General features: G+C 40.4%; 1 protein-coding gene across 1 annotated transcript in view; it reads right to left on the reverse strand.

Moving 5' to 3' along the window:
- Nucleotides 1-7486: 7486 nt before the first annotated feature.
- Nucleotides 7487-12798, reverse strand: part of Glrx2 (glutaredoxin 2) — a 6013-nt gene continuing 701 nt past the window's right edge. The window contains exons 2-4 of the mRNA XM_013017429.1: nt 10557-10620; nt 8877-9053; nt 7487-7755 (exon numbers count right to left, since the gene is read on the reverse strand). Coding sequence (XP_012872883.1) covers nt 7621-7755; nt 8877-9053; nt 10557-10620 — 376 coding nt within the window. The 3' untranslated portion in view covers nt 7487-7620. The remainder of the gene's footprint in view (nt 7756-8876; nt 9054-10556; nt 10621-12798) is intronic.

Raw genomic sequence — 12798 nt, forward strand, 5'->3', positions numbered from 1 at the left:
CTTTATTGCTTGTGTTTTATTTACTTGTAGAATTGGTTGATAATTAGGCAAAATATAATGGAACCCCTAAGAAGAGACTCTTCACTGGTCTGTGTGGGCGGTGAAGTCTTTGGGTGGTGAATACATTTCATTGTATTTTATTGCTAGGTGCAAACACCTGAAGAGATTTCTTCTTAGCCACAACCTAGCTCTTTATTCACAGGGTTTTGTCCTATTGGTAGGTGAAAATAACTTCAAATATTTCACAAATTTAAGTCACCTATTCATAATAAGTAGGAATTTTTTTTGTTAAATTTTATTATAGTTACATTCTTGAGTAAGTATTCTGTCTTCATTGGAAGGTTTAAGATGCTCTTTTAATTTTGTAATAATAGCTGAGATAGCTTACATGTGCATTGTTCTTTTAATATGAATTGAAGGTTTAGGGGGAGAGGATAGTAAAGTAAAACCCTTCTCGTTGTTACATGAAAAGTCAGACGGTAGTATAAATTAAAGCCCTGTGTGGGTCTGGGGATTAGAAGTTTTTTGTATATGGGGAAAAGGTTTTGATAGTGTGAGGATTTATGTACATATTTTCTTTCTGTTTCATGAGAAATGTAGGCTCTAAGCATAATGAGAAAATGTTCTTTTCAGATATATTTGACATATTAATGCTAGCTTTGACATGTAAGCATGCCTCAAGGCCATGGTAGCAGTTATTATTTACCTAGGGCATTGTGGTTGGCAAAGCTAGCAGTACCTTCCATGTCAAATCTGTATTGCTTGTGTGATTATTCTCATTTTAACCCTTTGTCAAGCATGGAGTTAACATTTTAGATACTTTGACACATAAAAATAGTATGTTCAAATTGAATCAAGTTAAAAAACCTAAGTGTTTTATGAGCTTAGGAATTCTTTGAACCCAGGATCTTCTGAAATTTAACTTTTTAACTCCTGATGGAGATGGTAAATATAATGGGAAAGCTTATTTCCATCTTTTAGGCAGTATAATATGTTTAGAAGCCAGCATTGAATCTTACCAGAAAAGTAAGATTAGAGGTACCTCTTTGAAGTATTTGGATTGATCTAATTGAATGGTTCAGGGTAAGATTTAAGAAAGGACAAGTAAACGAAGCCACTACCACAGGTAATTTTTATTTTCAAGTCATGGAACTACAGTCTTGGAAGTAAACCTGAGAAACTTTAAATCTTTTTTGACCTTTTTAGAGAGCCAGAGTCCATGACAGTATGCATCACTTAGAAATCTTGGCCTTTCACTCCCATTCCATTCCATCCAGTGTTCTTTTTTCCTACATGGGAGCACGTGTCTCAGAACTGTAAAACTTCTATTTACATACTAGGAAATGATGTGAAATATGACTGCTATAGGAGTAGGGCACCAGATAGTGAATGTGTATAATTTTATAATTTGTAGTAATAAGTCAGTGTTGCTATATAACATAGTCCTACAGGAAAAAAACTAAAACAACAAAAACAAAGTTTTACCTCATTATAAAGAGAATGTACTAAAGTGATAAATAAGTTTCATTTTCTGGACTATTTTTAGAGTTACTGTTGTATTATTATTTGGAGAACTGTTCCTTTTAAAAACAAGCCTGAGAAAAATAAACATTACTACTTAGATAATGTAAATATTTTAAAATTTAATTAGTAAACAAAAACCTAATCCTGTAATCTTACCCTTTTTATTAACTGAACTTCCTTAGAAACTTTGTTTATTACAACTTACATTAGTTAGCATAGAAGCTTCTTTATGAGGATATTACATACAGTTTGCGAGGGCAGAGAATTTAGTGTCACCTGCTGGAGGCCTCACGCTGTAATACCCTGCGTGATTGTAGACAACCAGTTCAACCAGGAAATCAAAGCTTGCTCTCTTCCAAAAACAACATATCGAGGATTGGGTCATGGAAGAGTCAGTGATTTAAGTTTATAAAGCACTGAAAGAGGGCTTAAATTCAAGTTAAAATACTTTTTACTGGATAGGATTCTTAGTAATAGTTTAAAAAAATGTTTTAGAAAAATAGGCCTGTTCAGAAAGATACTAAGATGTCACCCTTCTCTCTATATAAACTCCAAATAAAGATGATCTTGAGTAGAGTTAGAAAAACTCACTTTAAAGCAACACTACTAACAAAAAGCTTAATGTTTTAAACTAACATCTACAAATGGAATAATGCCATTTGTCAGGATTTTTTTTCTCATTTTCTAGGTTTTGGGGGAAAAAAGACCATCTAGATTCTCTCTCTCTATATATATGTATATATACACATATATACATAAGTGTGTGTGTGTGTGTACATATATAGCAGAATTTCTGGGTAAATTTCAGAATATAACAACTAGATGAAAAATACCCTTAAAAGCACAGTAAAGCTGCATCTTTATTTCTAAGTAAATAAAAGCTAAACCATTTTTATCTCTCGTTGCATTTATTTTCATTTGGCCTAAAGATAACAGCATAAATGTGCTAAGTTCTGCTTAGTAAAGGTATACAAAAATGAAAACTACAGTCTTGAATCATAGAAGTTTAGGGTAACCTCAGAAATGGAGTTATATGGTATTCACCGGATTAGTCTAGTGTTTCCCTGGTATCTGCACTAATCTCTTATTTCATGGACAATTCTTTGATGCTTTTTTTTTTTAATCCCTTCTCCTTGTCCTTTTTGTAGTCTAGTCTATGTGGGTAATAAAGTGATTGACAGGAAAGTTGTCCAGAGTTAGGTTTGAAATAGTGTCTTAACAGGTTTTAGGTTTGGACTCAGGGCCTGGACACTGTTGCTGTGCTTTTTTGCTGAAGGCTACCACTCTACCACTTGAACCACAGCTTTACTTTTAGCTGTTTTGGTAATTAATTGAAGCCTGGAGGCTCTTAAGCTTTCCTGCTTTGGCTGGCTTTGAACTGTGATCCTTGGATATCAGCCTCCTGAGTAGCTAGGATTACGGCGCTGAGTCTTTGGCATCTGCTTTAGATTGCTTTTTTTTTTTTTTTTTGGTCTCAGAGTTACGATCACTTTTTTCTGAATTGAAAATGGGTAGGTCTCCCACAATAATAACTGGATTGGTATACTCTCTTCCCAAATCGAGTTAGACTGCATAGTCCAAACCTTTCAAGGTTGCTTGGTAACTCATCATCCAGCCTTTGTTAGCAGTTAGAGATATATTTACCCACATGGGGCTCTAGAAAGGTACTTTTTTTTTTTTTGTCCCGAACTCTGGGCCTGGGCGCTGTCCCTCAGCTCTTCAGCTCAAGGCTAGCGCTCTACCACTTGAGCCACAGTGCCACTTCCGGCTTTTTTCTTTTTGCTTACGTGGAACTGAGGATGAGGAATCGAACCCAGGGCCTAATGCATGCAAGGCAAGCGCTCTACCACTGAGCCACTTTCCCAGCCCTAGAAAGGTACTTTTCTAAGTGAGCATTCCTGGAAGAGTGGCCAAGCATGCTCTGAAACAGCAGTCTCCAGGCTTCTGTTATCGTCATTGTAAATACTATTATCAGAATCTTTGGTTTTTTAGTCTTTCCTGAGTTTACATGCACACAGAGTATACAGTGTGAGAAAACTTGTAAATAACTTGTATTGACACTCAACATCTTTACAATTAGTAAATTTCTTACTTTCTCTTGAAAAATTCTTATGAAATTAACTACAAAGGTAATTCTTGATAATATTTTCTACCTAGAATACTAATGATGTAGCCTGAACATACTAGAATGACACATTTTCCTAAACCCTGAATATAGCAATATCTATGGGAAAATAATAGAAAATAGGTTGCAAAATCTTACTACTGAATTTAAGGTGACTAATGAGAACAGAGCTGTTTCTGACCCCAAGAAGTTTTTTACTCCTTTTGCTTCTAATTTAGGCATGCATATATTACCTTTATGAATGAGTAAAATTCCATTTTTAATTTTAAAATGTTTAAACAGACTATGGCTCACGCCTTCGAGTCCTAGCTACTCAAGAGACTAAGGGGCTGGGAATGTGGCTCAGTGGTAAAGTGCTTGGCTAACATGCATAAAGAAGCCTTGGGTTCTCTTCCTCAGTACCACATACACAGAAAAAAGCCGGAAATGATGCTGTGGTTCAAGTGGTAGAGTGCTAGTCTTGAGCTGAGGAGCTCAGAGACAGTGCCCCGGCCCAGAGTTCAACCCTATACAACCAACTTAAAAAAAAAAAAATGAGATTTGAGGATCACAGTTCAAAGCCAGCCCCAGGCAAGAAAGTAATTAATCTTCAATTAACTAAGTAGAAGTAGAGCTGTGGCTGAAGTGGTAGAACACTAACCTTAAGCAGAAGTTCAGGGATAGCACCAAGGCCCTAGGTTTAAGCCCCAAGACTGGCACCCAAAAAAAAAGTTTAACATTTTAGGAGAATCTGTACTTAAGCAAGGGAGATAATAGATTGTTTGGAGTGGTGACTGAGGCTAAACACTCACTGTTTTAGACAACCATCACCATAAATAATTGGTAGAATCTACTATCAATACAACTGGATTGATACTTACGTTAGATGGCTTACTAGGCTGTTTGCAGTGTAAAGTTCTAATACTGAAGCCAAATTTAAACACCTAATGGATAGAAATGAGAAAATGGGTTTTTTTGCACTCTTAACCTAAATACCACCTATATTTGGTATTGTGACTAGACTTCCTTTGTAATGTATTGGAGTTACGTTGTCTTCCTTGCATTGCCAATTTCTAATAACAAACTCTCCAAAGGAATGAGATAGTAAATACCTTCCTCTTAAAGTTGGGAGAGGGGGACTGTTAGAATCTTTCTGAAGGGTCTGTTTGCTTTTTGTAATAGCTTTCATTTCCAGGATTGGCCACTTGATGGATATTTAAATTATCCTGAATGATGTCTGCATAGAATCAATTTAAGTATCTTAATGGCCTTAACGTTTAAATTTTAAAAAAGACCCTTTTGACTGCCTTAATATACCATTAATATCCTACACAGGCATACTACTTCCTTACTTTGGGGTCGTCATTCAGTAATGCCTTAATAGTGTTATAATAGTTATGAAGTGTAGAACTCAAGGGTCTTTTCGAGCTTTTAATTTTTCATAGAGAATGGGAATTTTAACTATTTAAAAACCTGGTTGTATCTTAGTACTGTAAACATGGGTAGAATAATCTGGGTGCACTGTTGTGTTGTGACTAATGTCAGTAGCATTTTATGGTAGTGCTTTTTATTGTTTTGCATAAAACCAGTTATCCAATAAGCTGAACTTTATATCATGACCTCCAAGGACCAACTTGAATACTTAACTATGAATGATGGTTTCAAAAATGGTCGCTTTTTAAGGGAATTCTTCAAGACAAAAGGCAAGTATTTTGATGCCTACAAGCAAATTCTGACAGAGAGCCAGAACCTTGAGCTGACTGCACTGAGCAGCATACAGACCTGTGATCTGACAGAGCGCTAAAACCTTGAGCTGACTGAACTGAGCAGCATACAGACCTGTGGTTTTTTTTTTTTTATTACATTCCCATCTTTACCTTGCCTTTCAAAGCAAGAATGTCTTATAAAACTGGAAGAAAACCACACCTTGAGTTGTCAAGCTTCAGCAATGTGTACAGTTACAGAAAGCAAGTTTTATTTCCAAGGAAAGGAGCCTGCCTGGGAAGTGGGGGTTTTGCCAGGACTGCTGAGCACCTGGTATTTTGTTAAGTCTTCCAAGTTCACTGTAAACAAACAGCTCTCCATGTAATTTTGCTATGTTCTCATCAGCAATGAATGAACATACTAATTTTTCAATTGACATCAATATAAAAATTGTCACCAATACTGTGAAATCTTTTTCTCCTAACACTGCAAAGTACTTTATTGAACACCATTACCAGTACTGTGAAATCTTTCTCCTACCTAACTCTGCAGAGTACTTCATTGAACACCAGTTGAGTGTCCTTTATCTGAAATGCTTGGCACCAGGGATGTTGGGGAATGTTTCAGGTTTTGAGAGCACTTGGGATATGCCCTGCACACCTTACACACACCTCAAAGTGGATGTGTTTGTAGTATATGCACACTTACCTGCAAGCTGTCACACATGCTGTAAAGACTGAATTTCCTCATTTAGGGTTGTTCAGTCTGTTCATGACCACACACATAGACTGCAGGTAAGCATGATGAGTTTCTGGCCAGTTTATTGTAGAAATTGGTAGGTATACCAAATAAATCCTATGCACATCAAACAATTGTCTATTTCATTTAAGTAGTAGGAGTTTTAAGGTTGATAATATCCCTCCTAGCTAATACCCTTAAATAACCTTTTATGATAGGTCAAGGTAAAGTCAAGTTTTAATGCCCCAAATTTGCACACAGGCATTTAAGTATAGTTGGTGGTTTATTTCTCCCCACCCCTGCCCCCCTAGGGCTTGAATTGGGCACTGTCCCTATTTTTTTTTCTCAGGGCTAGAGTTCTACCACCTGAGTCTCAAGTCCACCACCAGCTTTTTTGGGTGTAGTTTATTGGAGTCTCATTGGCTTTGAACCATGATCCTCATATGTCAGCCTCCTAAGTAGCCACTGGCACCCAGCTTTAGTTGAGTTTCTTTTCCAGTAGAGTTCACTATAGGATCAAGACTTTGAGTTTATGCAAGACACAATTTTTTTTGTTTCTTTGGCAGCCCTGCAGTTTGAACTCAGAGCCTCACCCTTTGCTTAGCCAGGCCCTTGGCCCTTTATCATAGCCAGTTGTTTTTGTACCTCTTGTATCTGAGAAATTTGGTGCATATCTTTCCTGTCCTGTCTGGCCTGGACTTGGGTCCACCAAACCTCAGCCTCCATGTAGCTAGGATGATGGGCGTGAACCCCAAACATCTGGTCACATCTCCTAAATACGGGAGAGCACAAAACCTAGCTCTTAAAATGCCTACACAAATTCCTAAACATTTCCTTTTTGACACAAGTCCATTCTCATAAATACCATCTTAGTCGGGCACCAGTAGCTCACACCTGTAATCCTAGCTACACAGGAGGCTGAGATCTAAGGATCATGGTTCAAAACCAGCCCAGGCAGGAAAGTCCATGAGACTCCAATTAATCACCAAAAAAGCCAGAAATGGAATTGACTCAAAGTGGTAGAGCACTAGCCTTGAGCACAAAAGCTCAGGGACAATACCTGGCCCAGAGTTCAAGCCCCAGGAGTGGCACAGTAAGAACACCATCTCTTTTGCTCAAGAATTGGCAACGTTGGGCATGGTAACTCACACCTATAGTCCCAGCTGCTTGGGAGAGGTTCAAGGCCAGTCTGGGCAAAAATATTAGCAGGAAGCAATCTCAATTAATTAGGCATGACATTTTGTACCTGTAATTCCACCTAGATAGGACTGCAGCTAGAAGCCAAGCCGAGGCAAGGACTTGAAGCCCTGCCTGAAAAGGCAGAAAGAAGCGTGACTCAAGTGGAAGAGAAACTACAAGCTTAAGGTCCTGAGTTCACGCTTGGACTACTGCCCCCAAAAGAAACGACAGGAAGACGAAGTTTCCACAACAATTTATCTTTGGTTATCTTCACTGTTGGTTAAGGTGATTCACAATCATCCTGCAGTGTGTAAGAGGAGCTATGGCATTATCGCTGGGTCTCAGAGCAGACGATGGGGAGTCGGGGCACATCACTGACACTCCTCCCTCTTATTCTGTCTTAAGTAACACTGGTGAACCATCGGCAGAAGCTTCCCCTCCCTGTGTAGCCGATGTGTGTCAGCTGCACCGCCAATAAAAGTTCCATTGACGAAAATCCGTGGGACCTGTGGGGCGATCAAAAGCCTTGGTGACCAGTATAAAACCACTCCTCAGAATGACAGAGGCTGACAGGCTGGGTGCTAAGTTCAGCCCAATTTTCTTTTGTTGGGGGAGGTGGCACGGGGCGGGGGGAAGGGTGTCCTGGGTGCTGTCCCTGAGCTTCCTTTGCGCACTCTACCACATGGGCCACAGCACCACTTTCTGCTTTTTGTGTTTATGTGGTACTGAGGAATCCAACCTAGGGCTTTGTGCATGCTAGGCAAGCACTCTACCACTGAGCCACATTCCCAGGCCAAGTTTAGCCCCAATTTTGGAGAAAGATGAGGGTGCATAACTTGCCCAAGATTCTAATTACTATAAAAGATGAAGTCGGGGCTGGGAAGGTGGCTCAATTGTAGAGTGCTTGCCTTGCATGCCTGAGGCCCTGGGTTCGATTCCTCACCACCACATGAGGGAGAAAAAAAAGCCGGAAGTGGTGCTGTGGCTCAAATGGTAGAGCACTAGCCTTGAGCTGAAGAGCTGAGGGACAGTGCCCAGGCCCAGAGTTCAGGCCCCACAACCGGACCAAAAAAAAAAAAAAGATGAAGTCACTATTAATAAGAATGACTGCTCAAGGACAGCACCAAAGCCCATAAAACAAAACCGTCTGATGGCTTTTCTGCCCAGGCAGATCTCAGCCTTCTGAGTAGACAGGATTACAGGTGTGCGCCACCAGCTTGCTTATATATAATTACTTGAAGAATACACTCCTTGCAGATTCCTATGTGCATATAAACAAAGGGAACCAGCCAGATTGAGTATGCATGTTATAGAAAAGGCTACAAACTCAAGAATCCAGAATGAAGAGCACTAAGCACCATACTAATACCGGTTATAACACAAGAATGGTTTCCATTATTTTGAAAAGTACTCCAAAGGGATCTAGACGTTCATGAGGACACAGTGGTACCCTCAACCCATACACAAGAACACAAATGAGAATGAACTCACTCTGCTCTTCCCCATTCAAGAATCCATTTCTAGATTTGCTATTTGTTTGATGATTACAGAGCCCAGACTTGCTTTCCCTCCCCTGAAGGGCCGCCGTGTGAAGGCCCGGCCACCAGCCTGCTCAGGAGGTACTCACCGTGCCCTCTCCTGTCATTTTGCAAAGGGCGTCTTGAAACTGGTTCCCGTATTCAAGCTTGTCCAACTCTACAGCTTTATAATTAACATTCATGTCGTGGAAAATCTTCTTTGCCATTTTGCAGTAAGAACAGGATGTTTTTGAGAAAATCACCACACAATTATCAGAAATTGTTTGCTGAAATGAAAACAAAAGTGAAAACTCAATTCTGGACATTAACTTTTGGAAAAGAAATCATGGTTTGGTGGTGGTGGCTCACACCTGTAATCCTAGCTACTCAGGAGAGTGACATCTGAAGACTGCATTTGAAGCTAGCCTGGACAGACAAATCCTTGAGAGACTCACCTCCAATTAACCATCCAAAAGCTAGAAGTGGAGTAGTGGCCCAAGTGGTAGAGCACCAGCCTTGAATGAAAAGCTAAGGGATAGCACCTAGGTTCTGATTTAAATTCCCATAACCCACACACACATCTAAATCATAAAACAGTGATAAAAGTACGATTTTTCTATGTGCCTGCAGAGCCTGTGAAGTTTGTTTTGCTCTAAGCATCTCTCCAAGAGATTTTACGCCTGGCTATCAGGCAGATTTTGAATGCACAAGTCAAGCACCAAAGCATCTCTCTAGATTGCTTTTAAGGGGTGGATCAAAAGCAGCACCATCACTAGAAAGGCTCAAAACAGGAAAGCAAAGCCGTGCACCTGTGGCTCATGACTGTAATCCTAGCTACTCAGGAGGATTGCAGTTTAAGTCCAGCGTAAGCAGAAAAGTTTGCTGGACCCATCTCCAAAATAACCAGCAAAAAGCATGGTTTGGAGACCTTGCTAGAGTGTATAATGTTGGCCTAACAAGCATGAGGTGCTGAGTTCAAACTCCAAAAGAAAAAACCATCAACACAAAGAGGAACACAGCAATGTACAGCATACCAAAGAGGAAACATGGAGTAACTACTGCATACTAGCTTCTGTGTCAGGGTAGAAAGCTGTTAAGCCAGGCCCAAATCAAATAGTATCCATAGTTAGGGCCAGCTTGAATGAAAGGCATCAACAGTTTACTTAAAGTGGGTAAAATGAAAAGCACTCTCACAGATCCAACTTGGAAGAGAGGTTCCATTAAAAATAAGTGTCATATCTTGATCCAGCATGTCCATCCTGTACTAAGTCACTACAGTGAATTAAGCCAAAGCCTGGTTACTTGTTGAAACCTTAGAAATACTTTGTGCTGAAAAAGTAACAATAGTAACTACCTAGGCATTCCTTTTTTACTACATGAGGATTATAAATAAAGATCATGTCTGGTTTCATTGTAAAAAAAAAAATAAGTGTCATAAATTTTGACTACAAAAAATGAGACAGAGGGCTGGGAAGGTGGCTCAGTGGTAGAGTGCTTGCCTTGCATGCATGAGGCCCTGGGTTCGATTCCTCAGTACCACATAAGCAAAAAGAAAAAAGCCAGAAGTGGCGCTGTGGCTCAAGTGGTAGAGTGCTAGCCTTGAGCTGAAGAGCTGAGGGACAGCGCCCAGGCCCAGAGTTCAGGCCCCATGACCGGACCCAAAAAAAAAAAAAAAATGAGACAGAACCTGGCACATTGCTAAACTCTGCCACGGTTGTACACATACTAGGCAATTAAATGTGTAAAGCAACTCTTCCCATAGATTTTTCTACATCTGCCCTGTCACTCACCTGGATCTGTTTCACAGGAGTACTTGATGACTTCCCTAAAGGCGATGATGTGGTGTTCCCCATCCTAAAAAAAAAAAAAAAAACTACCAATGAGTCTCATTCAAAGGAAACTTTAAATACTTAAACCCAAGGGTACAAAAATGGAAAAACATTTATCCATATAAGATGCCAGTTAAGAAAGTATTTGAGTCTTAAAACCAAAAGGGCAGTGTACTTAACTAATCAAGGGCTCTTTGTTCTTAACCATTTAATAAAATCAGTCACTGTATTCAAAGTTTGAGACCCTCTTACTCATAAGAAAATAACTATTAAATTTCAAATATTGGGCTGGGAAAGTGGCTCAGTGGTAGAGCGCTTGCCTCGCATGCATGAGGCCCTGGGTTCCATTCCTCAGCACCACATAAGCAGAAAAAAGCCGGAAGTGGCGCTGTGGCTCAAGTGGTAGGGCACTAGCCTTGAGCTGAAGAGCTGAGGGACAGCGCCCAGGCCCAGAGCTCAGGCCCCACGACTGACCAAAAAAAATAAATAAAATTCAAACATTTTGTTCATTGATGTCCTAGCTACCTACCTATTTATTATAAATGTGGCAGGTGCTGGTGGCTGACACCTGTGATTGTAACTACTCAGGAGGCCGAGATCTGAGAATCACAATTCAAAGACAGTCCTGGCAGAAAAGTTTGTGAAACTATTATCTCCACTTAACCACCAAAAAAGCCAGAAGTGGACCTGTGGCTCAAGTGGTACAGTGCTAGCCTAGAGCAAAAGAGCTCTGGAACAGCACCCAGGCCCTGAGTTCAAGCTCCAGGACTGGCTTTCTCTTTCTTTCTTCTTTCTTTCGTTTTTTTTTTTTTTTAAATTGTGAGAATACCATACAGAGGAGTTACAATTACATGGGCAAGATATGAAAGGTTAGAGTATTTGAGGCAGTGACCATTTGTTGCTTGTTTCAGAGCAGGGCAACACTTGGTGCTAAACTACCTGGTTGTGTGCCCTTATAAGACCTGCAAATCCTTAGCTCGGGGCTCTCCTCCTGGGCTCCGCTGTGTCAGAGTGTAGGACGAGGCCCGAGCTGCAGCCTGTTTAAGTAAAACAGCTGTAGAGTCTGACTCTCCATGGTCTTCTTGGTGGGGGTCCTGCGACCTTGGCATAACGGATATCTTTCTTTTCTTTCTTTCTCTTTCTCTCCTTTGTCATAGAGGGAAACAGGTGCTTCACAGGTGAACCACTTGGATAAGGATTAAAAGAATCATAAAAGAAAATGAAGGTTCAAGTATCTTTAGAAAGATACTTTTTTGTGGCAGAACCCGAACTTGGATAAAAAAAATCCTTCAAATGTCTGTGACTGCACTTAACATTCAAATGCTATTAAATACAAAAGTCAGCATCTCTCAGCAGTTGAGTACCTACCTAGCAAGCCTGAAGCCATGAGTTCAAATCCCATTACCTCCATCAAAACAATAAATTGTAATATATACCTCCCTTCACAAGTTAGAAGAGCTACTGTACCTAAACATTATAATTACCCAATGTTTATCATCTTTTCCCATAGACTAGCAAAAAGAGCATTGAAAGACCTGTGTTCTCATCTCAGCAAGACAGGGAATTTGGGAGATTATGTTCCAGCTGGAGGATGTGACAGATTTCAGACAAAGAGGTAAATGTGTGAAGCCTAAACCACAAAAGAAGAGGTTAATCCAGGCGCCAGTGGCTCATGCCTGTAATGCTAGTTACTCAAGAGATCTAAGGTTCAGGGCTCAAACCTACCCAGGTGGGTTATCAAAAATTAACCAGCCAACGAACAGCGCCCAGTTCCTGATTTCAAGCCTCCGTACTAGCACTAAAGTAACTCTGCAAACACCAATTGATGCCTGCTCCCAAACTAACTTGTGTAGTTATTTATTTAGCCAGATCGGGAGCAGGGCCCTAGGGCGCGGGCTGTCCCTGAGCTGCTTTTGCTCAAGGCTGGTGCTCTACCACGGAGCCACAGCTCCCCGGGTAGCTTTGGGCTGATTAATGGCAGTCTCCTGCATTTCCTGACCAGGCTGGCTTGGAATCCGGATCCTCCGATCACAGCCTCCGATCGCTACCAGGCCCCAATTCACAGTTGAACCACTCTCTTTATGATGTGGGGTGCAAACATTTCACTTCGTTTAGAAAAACCCAATGCAAGAGCCACTTACGTTCAAAAGCCTACTCTGTGGCACAATGACCTCTTCCCGGATAGACGAGACTGACGCCACCC

The sequence above is a fragment of the Dipodomys ordii genome, unplaced genomic scaffold (assembly GCF_000151885.1).
Source record: "Dipodomys ordii isolate 6190 unplaced genomic scaffold, Dord_2.0 Scaffold35, whole genome shotgun sequence".
NCBI lineage: Eukaryota > Metazoa > Chordata > Mammalia > Rodentia > Heteromyidae > Dipodomys > Dipodomys ordii.